The 13923-nt window shown below is 43.3% G+C and overlaps 1 protein-coding gene across 11 annotated transcripts in view; it reads right to left on the bottom strand.

Annotated features, from left to right (window-relative positions):
* MAST4 (microtubule associated serine/threonine kinase family member 4) overlaps positions 1-13923 on the bottom strand; it is a 619741-nt gene that overhangs the window by 8912 nt on the left and 596906 nt on the right. For all 11 annotated transcript variants that reach the window (XM_027519962.1, XM_027519961.1, XM_027519964.1 and 8 more), the window contains 4 exons: positions 12828-13057; positions 12183-12305; positions 3006-3142; positions 124-305 (listed from right to left, as the gene is read on the bottom strand). In XM_027519962.1, coding sequence (XP_027375763.1) covers positions 124-305; positions 3006-3142; positions 12183-12305; positions 12828-13057 — 672 coding nt within the window. The remainder of the gene's footprint in view (positions 1-123; positions 306-3005; positions 3143-12182; positions 12306-12827; positions 13058-13923) is intronic.

Below are 13923 nucleotides of genomic sequence, written 5' to 3' on the forward strand. Positions count from 1 at the left end.
CCTGTCAATCCTGTTCTCTGTCAATTACATCCCCACCTTCTCTCTTTAAGCTGGAATAAGCTTGTCTTCCAGGATCTCAGCTGGTGGCCCCTCAACTCTTGCTAGGAGGGGAGGTTCACTCACCGGATGGGAAGTCGGGGGTGGAACGGTAGCTGGGTGTAGGGGATCGGGGAGACAAGCTGTGAGTGGGGGACCCTGGGAGGCTCTCCCCTGACGACAGGGATCGGTTCAAGCAGGAGAAACTTCGGCTGGTGTGGAGTAAAGGAGAAGGCTGCTTAGCTAGTTTTTTGAAAAGGGATCTCCTCCTAGAGTGAAAACAGGAGAAAACTGCTCAGATTCTACATTCAAAACCACCCCCCCTTCCCCAAAGCACCAATGCACTGATTCAGTACACCCAGAGACAGTGACATGATGGCAGGTCCTCTTAAAGAGAAGGGTTCCACTTTTACATTCAAAACTTTCCTATGACTTAGAAAGGAAGAGGCTTTGAGAATACACAATGGAAACCCTCTTAATTTCAAGCACTTTAAGAAAAGTTGTGAAAATAGGAAAATATATCTGGTGACTCAGAATCTGCCTGCAATGCAGGAGACCAGGGTTCAATCCCTGGGCTCGGAAGATCCCGAGAAGACAAGGGCAACCCATTCCAGTCTTCTTGTCAGGAATATTTCAGGCACAGAGGAGCCTTGCAGGCTACAGTCCATGGGGTCGCAAAGAGCTGGACATGACTGAGCAACTAAGGATAAATGCTTATTCATTTATTTGTATGTCAGGTTTTTGAGGATACTGTTTTTTGCCTGAAAGCTTCCAAGAATATAGCTCTGAACACACTGACACAATTAAATTAAGAGACAGTACAAAGTAAATCCCTGGAAGAAAAACTGTCATGTGGAATATTGGATTCTTTAATGGTGATCGGCTGGGTAGAGGCTTTCATCCTTGAGGGGCTGTTTGCTGTGCTTATTCCATCGTGAACTCCTGAATATTCCTATGGACAATGGAGGCTGTTCATTTACACAGAAAAACTGAGGAAGGTGAACTGAAGCTTATTGTATCAGCAGGGCAGCAGACACCACGCTTCAGCAGAGGGCAAATGTGTAGTGAGTGCCAACAAGCACGTCCTAAAGTTAAAAGCACAGCTTCAGATGGCTTTGAAAAGCAGGTATAGGGTTCCTTCATCTCCAGGGGCTGAGTCACACATTTTCCACTCTACTATCCCTTGAAGCAGTGTGTTCTATATGACCCAACACACACTCAAAATATAAAGCTCACATTAAAAAAAAAAAAAAAGGATATCAATGTATGCGTGTGTGTGCACGGATGTGTACTTTTAATCACAGTAATAAATGTGCTTGGGTCAAAAAGTCAAATAGCTTTATAAGCTTATAATGAAAAATAGCTCTGTTCTGTCTTGTCCCCGATCCCCAGTGAAACTCTTTCTACTCTTTTAGCTGTCTGCAAATTTCTATGTAATGTGCTTATGCTGTTTTTTCAATCCTAGAAATTATCTGTTGATTTCCTACCACCGAAGATGAAAATTTAGCCCTTATAACAATCTATTCCCCTTCTAAACAAGCACATTTCCTCCCAGTTGAGCTAAACCAAACTTTTTGGTTAGGAACAAAAGGTCGATACTTTATTTTACACAATAAATACTGTTCATAGTTTGGCCATGAAAAGCATAATTCTATTTTCCTTTCTTATACAAATTTGTCTTTCCTGGAGTTAACAATCATTGCTTTTTTCATTTGCATATTTTTCTTTTCTAGCATTAAAATCCGGAGAAGGCAATGGCACCCCACTCCAGTTCTCTTGCCTGGAAAATCCCATGGATGGAGGAGCCTGGTGGGCTGCAGTCCATGGGATCGTGAAGAGTTGGACACGACTGAGCGACTTCACTTTCACTTTTCACTTGCATGCATTGGAGAAGGAAATGGCAACCCACTCCAGTGTTCTTGCCTGGAGAATCCCAGGGACGGGGGAGCCTCATGGGCTGCCGTCTATGGGGTCTCACAGAGTCGGACACGACTGAAGTGACTTAGCAGCAGCAGCAGCAGCTGCACTAAAGTCCTTATACTGTGATCCAAAGCACCAAATTCAAGTGGGTAGAGTCAAGATGCTGTCTCCTCGTGCAGGGAGCACATCTGGACAATTGTTTGGAAGAAACTTCCACACACACACCCCCCTCACCAGTGTCTACACAGGGCACTAAATGATACTCAGATGCCTTTCATAGTGCTAATGTGTAATAAGACTTTCAGGCAGTAAAACAAAGCCTTTTTATTTCTAGGCTTATTTGGATGCTTTGAAGATCTAGTTATCTTAGAATATCTGGCATTCAAAAATAGCAACTGTATGTTTTTGGATTATTTATTATTACTATTGTTTAGTTGCTAAGTCATGTCCAACTCTTTCCTGACTCCATGGACTGTAGCCTGCCAGGCTCCTCTGTCCATGGGATTCTCCAGGCAACCCAACTGGAGTGGGTTTCCATGCCCTCTTCCAGGGGATCTTCCCAACCCAGGGATCAAACCCACATCCCCTGCATTGCAGGTAGATTCTTTACCAACCACTGAGCTATCACGGCTTCCCTGGTGTTTTTAGATGGATTAAATATAGATATAATATATCTATATAGATATATAGATATAATATATTAAATAATTATAGATTTAATGGTAAAAGCTACCTGAAGTTTTAGTTCTTCAAATCCAACTGAAATGAAGTCTGGAAACTTAAGAAAAAGCCGAGCTTTTCATGGTTCTCACACATGAGAAAAAGTAATCTAAATTCTACAGTGTAACTACATTCATCTTTTCATTATGAACATAATGCTGTTATGAATGAATATAAACTCTAGTGTATAAGTACATGTGAACCACAAGGCAACATGTCTTACAGAGAAATAGATCTTCCTCACATGCAAGCATTTAAATTAAGTGAGGAGTAATTTTCCTTCAGTGTGGGAACACACCAAACCCAGGAAGAGGACGGTTCTAACTCACCTTTCCAGACTTTCCTTCTTCTTAGATTTCTTGCTCCGCCTCACCATCCGGCTCTTATAGCTGTTTCTCCTGGCCGGTCCCGTTTTGATTGATGTGTTTTCAAATGGGGTGGTCGTGATTGACACCTTATTTCCACTCTATTAAAAAATGAGGTGGTATTAAAGGGAAATGCTGTGATGAAACAAGGCCAGAAAAGATATAGGAGATCCAAAGACAAATAAACATCCAAAAGGACGGACATGACCACGTGGCAAGGAGCCTTCAGGTAGTGAAGTCCTGGTAAACGGGGTGGAAATAAACAATGTGAGGTCTCCTTAAGGTGGCGGGATGTGGATCCCACAGCTGCTGTGCTCAGTTGAGTCAAACTCCTCGCAACCCATGAACTGCTGCCCTCCAGGTTCCTCTGTCCATGGAATTTTCCAGGCAAGAATACTGGAGTGGGTTGCAATTTCCTACTCCAGGGGATCTTCCTGACCCAGGGATTGAACCTGCATCTCTTGCGTTTCCTGCATTGGCAGGTGGATTCTTTACCACTGAGCCAACTGGAAAGCCCAGCAGAGCTGAGTTTAAATCTGAGCCTGTGACCTGAGCACTTGTTTTCCTCTGGACCATGTTGCAGCAGAGTCACACCTGTCTCCTAGGGCTCATCTGAGGATCAAGGGGATATAGTGTGTAAAGCCGTTAGCACCCAGAGTGACACATGGAAAGGGCTCCACAAAAAACAGTTACATTCATGCCTATGTATTAAGTGTAAACATGCCCAGAGACACTGTGCTCTTGGTTGATTTATTTTTCTTTTCTCTCCTTTTTGTGTTTTTCCTTTGACCTAGAAATCATAAAGCAGCACAACTGAATGAGACTTTTATCTTTAATTATTTTTAGTTTTCTTTTCTAGCACCAGAACCTGTCAGCCCAGCAGAGCTGGAAAGTGTATGCCAGCAGGTGTAAAGCAGCCTCTGCTTTGTCAGGTTGGGAGCGGTAAGGTCATTCCTGGGGGTTTCTGTGCCCCTCGACTTGAACCTGGGACCGAGGCTTGCTGGATAGGCCCTAGGGGTGGATTTGAGAGCAGAGTCAGGGGCCAGGGTGAGGGGGTGCCCTGGACAGGTGGGCAGAACCATCCCCCTTCACTTCACTTTCACTGATCTCTTCTTGAATTTCTTAATAACCAAGGGAGAATCATATCCTTTCAAAGTCACAGATGGTCCTGATTACCTTAAAAAGATAAGAAGTATACATAGAAGGGCCTTTTAAAAGGCCTATGCCTGGAAGATGCCTAGCAACTCAGATCTAAGTGATGTTAAGAGATGGGGAGTTGAGTATGGTCGGGCAGGGGACTGAAAGAACAGATTGTTTAAATATCAACATCCACTTCTCCACCCAACTTGGAAAGTAATACGTTCCATTATTAGAAGGAAACAATAATGTATATATATTTTAAAAAATCATTGAGAAGCCTGCTGCTGCTAAGTCGCTTCAGTCATGTCCGACTCTGTGCGACCCCATAGACGGCAGCCCACCAGGCTCCCCCATCCCTGGGATTCTCCAGGCGAGAACACTGGAGTGGGTTGCCATTTCCTTCTCCAGTGCATGAAAGTGAAAAGTGAAAGTGAAGTTGCTCAGTCGTATCCGACTCTTCGTGACCCCATGGACTGCAGCCCACCAGGCTCCTCCGCCCATGGGATTTTCCAGGCAAGAGTACTGGAGTGGGGTGCCATTGCCTACCACTCAGCTAATGCTGGTAATATTTCTGTATATTTCCTGTTAGTCTTTTATTAAGCATGTAAAAATTATGCATATATATATATATATGTAGACATACTTTATAAGTAATTTTAATCTTAATCTAATAGTTTTTCTTTCACTTCACATTTCGTAACTTTGAAAAACTTGCACTTTATCACTGAATATTCCTTCACATAATTTTTACTGGCTATTTAAAAGTGTTCCATGAGATAGGTAAATCACAATTTAACTGTTTCCTTATAGGTCTTGTTTTCTATTTTCCAATTCTTGTAAAAGTTGAAATAAGTATCTTTATTTATAAATTAGTGTCCTAACCTCTGATATTTTCCTTAGATTATCTAACTAGACTCAATACACTGAATTGGAGGGTCTAGTTGAACTTTTTAAAGACCGGTGGTACACACTAATGCACTAATTTCCAGAAAGTTCATGTCAATTTAAACTCTTACCAGCAGCACATGAGGACCCATCTTAGCACACGCCTGTCAGAACTGAATACTAATATTAAATAAATTGCCAATTTTATAGGAAAAAGTTACATCAAGTTTTAATCTTTGTTCTTTGGGTATTAACAAAGCTGGATTTCGTCTCATTTATTTTTCTTTGTTTCTATTTCTGTAGATAAGGATTTGTTCATGTCTTACATCCAATTTTGTATCTAAAAATCAATAATCAACTGAAAATTAATGATTTTTGAGTTCTTTATATATTTAAGAACATATAATCCCATACTTTGTGCCATAACTGTAAAAATATATATATATTTTAGGGAAATGGGATTTGAATTTGAACATGGGAAAAAGATGTTTTTCATTCTGAAAAAATAAATTACTTGTCTTATATTTATAAGCAGATGCCAAAACTTTCAAAGTAAACCTTTATCTGGTAGTAGAGACTGGCATTCAATTTATTCTTTAAACTGAAAACTCCACGTTTAAGGATGAAAGGGTCTGGAATGGGGTTTGCTCTTCACAGTTTGACTGAGGCCAGCCTCACGTTTCGGTTTTCCCTAAATGCCTCAGGGGAAGGAAGGGGGCAACAGTGTGATGGGCGTTGCTTCGTCATCGCACTTCTTCCATCCTTCACTATATCACGTCAGAGAGGACACGGAGTCCCAGTGATCACTGGGGCTGCTGGAGCCCACGAGCAGTCTAAGCCTGAACCACTGCCATCCCTCCTAATACAGTCCAGTTTTAAAAATATCATATACATTGTATGAGATAAATATAGTAAAATGCTTAACATTTTTCATTAGGAAAGTTACGGCTGGAGTTTGTTGAATCAGAGCGCACCCTTAAGCTTTGTACAAATGTCCCTTTACACAAGCAGTATTGACATATACAGACTATCATGTGTAAAATACTTCGGGGGAAATTGCTAAAGAACACAGAAGCCCAGCCTGGCACTCTGTGATGACCTAAAGGGGTGGGGTGGGGAGGAGGGGAGGGAGGCTCAGGAGGGAAAGAATGCATGTATAATTATTCACATTGTTGTACAGCAGAAACCAATACAAAATTGTAAAGCAATTTTCCACCAATTAAAATGTAAATAAAAATTTTAAAAATTAAAAGAAAAAACTCAAAAAAGACAAACAAACCTAGTTTTTAGTTTGTGTCTACATAGGGCTGTTTCAGGGGACAGTTCCCTTGACTTATGGAAGTACACAAAGAGAGAACCTCCCCAAGAGGAAATACAGACAGAAAAAAATGCAGAGTGCAAACATTTGCTTGAAAAAGTTAATGATGACAAAAATGGTAAGTAAATGACTGAAAAATAATTTTATGGGGAACAGGTGAGAATTGTGCAGCCTGCCGCCTGGTGGACCCATCAGCTATAGCAAGTGTTGCTAGAATTGGCAATTTGTTTTACTGGGTCCTTAGACCTCAACAAATTCTTCTGAAGAAGGAACAATCTCTTAGAGAGATTCTGTGGCACTATTTCAAAAAGCAACAACAACAAAATGGGGCCAGAAGACTGTCAAATGTTCTATTAAGTTACGCATTACTTTAAACCACTTGTGTGATTAGCGCATGGTGGGGAGGAAGTTACTTTAAGCTGGCTGAACTGAATACAAAAGCAGAAGTCAGGCTGCCCAGCCTCTTCTCTCACTCTGACTCCACATTAGTTCATCATCTGGCCTTGGGTGTCTCCCTGAGCTACAGTGCTTTCGCATTTCTTCCTCTGCACAATACCCATGGGAAATGCGTTCCTCCCATACCTGCGTCCTTGCCCCATTCATACTCTCCACGATCCAGCCCTAGCCACCTGCACACTGCATCCCAGATGCCATGAACTCAGGCTCCAGCCACACCGGTTTACTCATGCACCTCAAGTACTTTGAGTTTCCTGTTTTTGTGGTTTAAAGCATCATTTTATTGTGCCTAGACCATCCTGCACTGCTTCCCTTACATGAACCTCCACCCACCCTTCACAGCCCTGCACAGAAAACCCCCAGCTCTCCGCCTGCCCACCGTGGTGGAAAGCTCTCTCTCCTTCTGCACTTGGGCCCTATTTACAGACCGTTCCTTGGCTTGACACCCTGATTGTAGCCTAGCACTGCAACCGTTTCTCCTGCGAACACTGAGCTCTAAGTTTCTGGCAACCAGACCTTACGTCCGGAGCGTGGCGGTATGCTAGCTGAAAGCTCAGGCTCTGGGGCTGCCCTGCCGGTATGCAAATCCTCTTCTGCTCTTTCCTAGCACAGAACCTTGGCTGCTTTGCTAGCTTCTCCTTGCTTTAATTTCTTCATCTGTAAAATGGGGACAATTCTGTGTACAGCACCTGTGCACAGGCTACGAGGATGACCTGAATTTATTCACGCAAAGTGCTCTTGACTACCTACTATTCATGCGCGCCATCTGCTGTGTGACCCTTTGGTACCTCACACAACTCTGCACATTCTGGGGACCCAGTTAATATGTAAAATTGGCAATAATCACGCTCTTTTAGCCCCCATTTTAGTATCCAGGGGTTCCCAGAGTTTAGGGAAAGGAAATACTGAGGCAGCAGCTGGTGTTATTTTAGCTTCTCTTATGACTGGGCATTTAAACTAATGCTGTCCTAAGAAAGCAACCTGGCTGAATAGGGGGTTTCCTGCATTTGAGAGGCTACACTAGGCAGGTAGTCATGTGAGCAGGGGGTATGACTGGGTCCACGTGGCCTCCACATTCCACCATAGTGGGGAGAGAGCGATTTGGTGCTGTGGGAAAGTTCTTTTAGCAAGCTACTTGTAATCTGGATGGAGGTGATTAACTCCCGGTGGCTGGAGGGGTTTGAGGCAACACCGAGGAAGCACACTTTCAGGGATTCACAGAGCCGATGCGGAACGGAACCGAATAACCATGACTTTGCTTCTTTGTGCACGTAAGTTGGTGCTTTCACAGCACGCTCACTTTGAAGCTGAGGGTAAGTGAGACCAAAAGTGAAGCCCTGACACAGGGAATACGCTTAATATGTTCACAATCCAGAAGATAAAAAAGTATCACACAGTGTCAGTCACTTAGTTGTGTCTGTCTGTGATCCCACGGACTGTAGCCCGCCAGGCTCCTCTGTCCAAGGAATTCTCCAGGCAAGAATACTGGGGTGGGTTGCCCTTCCCTTCTCCAGGGGATCTTTGCCACCAGGGATCAAACTGGGGTCTCCTGCACTGTAGGCTGGATTCTGTATCATCTGAGCCATCAGGGAAGCCCAGTATTGCACATGGATTTCTAAAAATATATATAGCCCTATGTGATGGCTCTTCTACCTTTTTCTGAGGATGCCATGAGATTTTGTGAAGTAGTTTGCAAGTATAAAGCATTGGGTAAACAGCACGTGAGAATACGAAAATATAGCTACTACCCTGATGGTCTGCCACTGACGGCGCATGGGAGTCCAGGACTGGTACTAGTCACTTGATCCTTTGCCAAGAATCACTATTCACATTTAGGAGAAAGATGCACGATAACACAGTTCCTTGGGAAGATCATTAAATCCCCTGTATCCACTCTGTTTCCTTACACGGGTTGCTCTTTTGAGAGCTTCCTTTATGAGCCAGAGGCAGGATCCTCTGCTTAGATGTGAGACAGCACACCATGGCCCAGGAGGATGCCAAACCTCTCCGTTACAGCATGTTCGTGGCATTTCAGGGACATAGGTCAACCAGATCCAGGAATGCAGGCACTCCGTAACCAGAGGAGGACAAAACGTTATAAATGGAATTGACTGACCCTTTTCAGAGACCTTGCCAGAGACGTTCAGGAGAAACATACGTTCAAATTTCACAGAAGTAGGAAGAGGCATTTTAAAATCCAAAATCATATGAAAATGTTTTATAAAATAAATTATGAAAGAGATCAAATATGTCTCAGCAAAATAAACAAAAGGCATATTTCCTAAGGATATGTATATTTCAGCTTGTAATTTCTTCTTCTGATTTTATGAGCAAATGCAAGAAATAATATAAACATATACTGTGCCAGGAACGAAGATGCATGTAGCGTAATACTGCTACAAAGAACGGAAGAGGTCAAACCTATTGCCATTTAAAATCCATCTGACCATCTTTGAACTGCTGATGCCAAAACTTGGAAAACTTCTAGTCAGGTGAGTTGACAAAGAAAAGAAACTCACATATAAAACATAGCTTTATTATCTAAACAAAAGGGAGGTCCTAGAAAAGCTCAAGGAGCACTTGGGAGAGAGAAGTACCTCTCTGCCTACCTTTGTAGTCCCTACACCACTGGAAAGACAAACAGGCTATAGCAGGTAGAGCCTGGGCCCTTACTCACAAAGGGTCGATGTGAGCCAGCAATGGGGTATCCCTGGACCTGGGTCAGGTACTACGAGAGAAGAGGCTGGTCAGACTCATGAATCTTTCACCTCTTCTTGAATTTTGTCTTGGGAAGTCTGAGGTCATTTCAGGGGACTCTCACAGCCAAGGACTCTCAAAGTCCACAATCCTGCTCTGCCTCCCATTTTGGGGGCACTTACTAGGAGACAGTTGTTCCATGGCAGTTGGACAAGTAATATTATCAGAAACAGATGGTGAATGAAAAGAAAAAAAACTCAGTTTGAAATGGCAGCCTGCTCCAGAATTCTTGCCTGAAAAACCCCATGGATGCAGGAGCCTGGCGGGCTATAGTCCAAAGGGTTGCAAAGAGTCGGACACGATGAGCGACTGAGCACAGGTGCACTACTCAGTAGGCATACTGCAAAGTGCAGAGAGACTCCAGCCATCTCAAGGTTTTACTCCCAAACTGAACAGCACGTACATGAAGACATAACACAAGTAGCTGTGTGGTGCTTGGCTCCTCCCATGGTGACTTTTGGACAGCAAGCGAGGGAGAACCCTACTAGTCACCTCAATTCTACAACCATTTTCTGAGTACCCAGCTGCAAACCAGGCACCGTGTAAATGCAGGGATGACGTGGGGAGCTTTAATAGTAGCTCCATGTCTCTCCTGCGGGGCTGTCATCAGACCTGCCACGTTTTCAGCACGGCCACGGCTGGCTTCCCATACTGCCTATGGCTCTGCAATGTCCCCTCAATATTCATCCTATTCCTCCAGTGAGCAATGCTATGCCTTTGTGAGAAAGTTGACTAGAGTTAAGGGAACCACCCGTAGGTATGGAGGATAGCAGACAGTCACCTGTTCCCATGGGGCCTGAAGTCAAGACCAAAATTTCATTAATGCTGTGGACTGATCAATGGCAATAACTTCCCTACAATCTGTTACTTCACAACGGACCTTTGAATGTACATTCTATTACTACTCTCAGAATGTGGGCCAGACCCTGAATCTTTTGAAGAATACACTTGTGTTGGCTGGGGGATGACAGAAAGAAGGATAAAAGTCACTTATCAAAGGCTTACTTACTTATCAAAGACTTTGTACACCCACCTACCTGCACTAATTCCAAATTCCCAAGTTTCTTTCAAGTTTCAGTTCAGTGTCACTTCTCGGCGATGACTCTCCCTATTCACAGAATATTCTCTGCAGAAGTATGGCATTCCTCCCCCTGCTATGGCTCTGGCTAATCAAGCTGAACTTCATCTACCTGCATACATCCCCTATGTCCCTCACAGTCCGCAAGGTAAGAACTGTACCTTGATTTCCAATGTCTACCGTGTCTAGACACGTCACCAGTGTCTACCATGGTACCTGCCTAGCAAGTGCTCTAGAGACAGTCTGAATGCATGTTGTTTAAATGACACGCATGCGTTCATGTTTTGTTTCTCAACAGGCTGCAGGCTATCTGAGGCGATGGCTCACGCCTCTCTGACAGCCCCTAGTAATCCCTCCCTGTGTTCACACACTGAGAAGTCATCTATAAATCTGCTGACATGTAAAACAATCCTACAATTAATGATTGTACTTTTTCTTTAATCACAGATAGGATTTTTTCCTTGAAAAAACTTAAAATCGAGACTTAGATTCATCTTTGTTTTAACCAGATTCATATTTGGGGCTATAACTTTATATTCTTTAGCTGCTGCTGCTGCTGCTGCTAAGTCGCTTCAGTCGTGTCCGACTCTGTGCGACCTCATAGATGGCAGCCCACCAGGCTCCCCCGTCCCTGGGATTCTCCAGGCAAGAACACTAGAGTGGGTTGCCATTTCCTTCTCCAATGCATGAAAGTGAAAAGTGAAAGTGAAGTCGCCCAGTCATGTCCGACTCTTAGCGACCCCATGGACTGCAGCCCACCAGGATCCTCTGCCCATGAGATTCTCCAGGCAAGAGTACTGGAGTGGGTTGCCATTGCCTTCTCCATTCTTTAGCTAGCAGTGGCAAAGCAAACAGCCCAACAGAAATGAGAGAATGAGTGTAGATCATCTCTCTTCATCACATTCATGCTCTTTGTGATCTTCCTACTCCATTGGCTTGAATCAGCTTAATTCCAAGTAGAGACTGATCTACATTCAAATTTATTTGTACAAGGAGAGAAAGGTCTAGTGACTGCTAGCATCCCTTCTTCCGTTACCACCTATTATATATTCACAGCTCTAGCTTCCAAAGAAACCCAACTCTCATCAAGCTTCAGACCTGACCTCACAGTTTAATACCACTGTCTTCTGCCATAATAGAATAAGATGTACTGAAAGTTGCTAAAGAAAATCGCACCGAGGATGGATGATTTCCAAACAGATTTTACTACGTGTGATACACAAAAAAAGAGCACTCTATTTGTAATTTAGGATAAGAAGAAAACTTAAATTAGGAAGTGACTGTGGCAGATACATGAAAGTGGATTTCATGATGTAAAACCAAAAAATTCATGTTGTTCTTGCCTTTATGTTAAACAGACCACTGAACGCTTTCTCAGCAAAGAGACTGAGTGTGTATGGATAGTCCCTACAGAAGAACACTAGAACTTGAGTGAAGAACTTTTGGTGCTAGTTCTTTCTGGCTACCTGCTTCATCTAGATGGCCCTAACATCAAAAAAGACAGTACCTTTAGCAGGAGCTCTATAACTTCTGTGTGGACAAGTCCGTGCACCGGTTCTCCATTGATGTGTGTGATCAGATCCCCAGCTTTCAGTCCTGCCTGGCAAGCTGGACTTCCTTCTTCTACATTCTAAAATTCAGGAGGAGAAGATACATTAGGAAGCAAACAGATGACAACCCTGACACCTACTGTTCTCTTGCAGCACAATATTCTGAGTTCAACAAATGATCCTGTGATTCTAAGAGGAAACCAGTAAAATGTGGCTCACTATTTTTGTTCTGCCATCCTCCTAAAAAGGGTAATTCCTATGGTTCCTTTAGCATTATTTCAGGTGACCTGAGAAAGTATTTTAGAAAAAAAGAAGGCCAGGTGGAAAAGACTAAGAAAAGAAGGATAAAAATAGGACTATTTTGTACTATTTCTACAAGCTTGGTATATAGAGTGGATAATCAGATTTGAAGACTAACAAAATTATTAAAAAGAATTAACTTTTGCTAAATTCAGTCCTCCCACACAGAAAAAGGGCAAGCGTATGAAGCAGGTCCCAGACGCCAGCTTACCAGGAAACTCATTTGTTGTTAACTATGCCTCAGCTGATCATTCATTCTCTAGTTTGCTGGGAATGAAAACTGGCCAGAAAGAGAGTCTCACCCAAACGATATGATGCACTGTGTAAATGTCGCTGTCTCCCACGTACACCCGGATGGCTCGAATGGTGAAACCATAGTTCTTCCCCAAACTGTGGATCACAATGGGCTGGTGTGGACTGGCAGAAGCTCCTGAAGAATCTCGGCTGGGAGAGGAATCCCTTGAGGAAGAAGGGTCCGAGGACAGGGAATGGGGAGACATCGGACTTCCCAGCGGAGAGACAGCAAACATATCTGCAACAAAGAAGCCAGTCATCAAAGCTCTACCGACTGAGCCACCAGGGAAGCCGCATTACTGAGCGAGTACTGACGAAACAATCTGCATCAGGAAAACACTGTAATGGTAACTTTCCTATAAAAGAATCATTCCTTATTACTATGATCAGAACTGATTCTCTTCAAATAGTACCTGCAGTTCCAGCAAGGTTTCTGAGAGGATAATGCAGGTGGATAGAGAAATTTTAAGAAAAACTCACTTCATATTCTTCAACACCAATTCTATCCTGTTTTCCTTGTTTTATGAACAAACACACGTTTTCTTTATGGTTCTTGTCACTGTTTCATCTATGTGAATCTAAACAAATCCTAACTGGTCATATGAAATTGTGCACGCACACCTGTGTGTGTGTTGTGTATGAAAAAGAATAATCTACAACAAGATGCTGTGGTTGAAATCTGAGCTCAGTAAGGGCCAGGCTACGAAAGGCCAGTGCTATTGAAGACTCCCGGAGTGCAGTGAGTAACACTGTGGCCACAGCAAGCTCAAAGTATCCAGACTATCTTTTTTGTAACTCTTGGGATGTGTGCGTGCTCAGTCATGTCTGACTGTTTCCGACCCCATGAACCAGGAAGTCTGCCAGGCTCCTCTGTCCATGGGATTATCCAGGCAAGAATCTTACATCTGTCCAAAGGAGAACAATTAGCTAAATGTATCTATGTCCAGGCTCTTTCACTCTGACTTCATGTGGCATCTTGACACTTTTTTCCTGGCTACCTTCTGTCTCATCCAAAGGCCAGCTGAACAGACCCACGCTGATGGGCAGGGAACTTCAAAACATGCAAAGGCAGGAAGAAGGCTGAGCGGACACACAGCTCCAAAC

This window comes from Bos indicus x Bos taurus, chromosome 20 (genome assembly GCF_003369695.1).
Source record: "Bos indicus x Bos taurus breed Angus x Brahman F1 hybrid chromosome 20, Bos_hybrid_MaternalHap_v2.0, whole genome shotgun sequence".
NCBI lineage: Eukaryota > Metazoa > Chordata > Mammalia > Artiodactyla > Bovidae > Bos > Bos indicus x Bos taurus.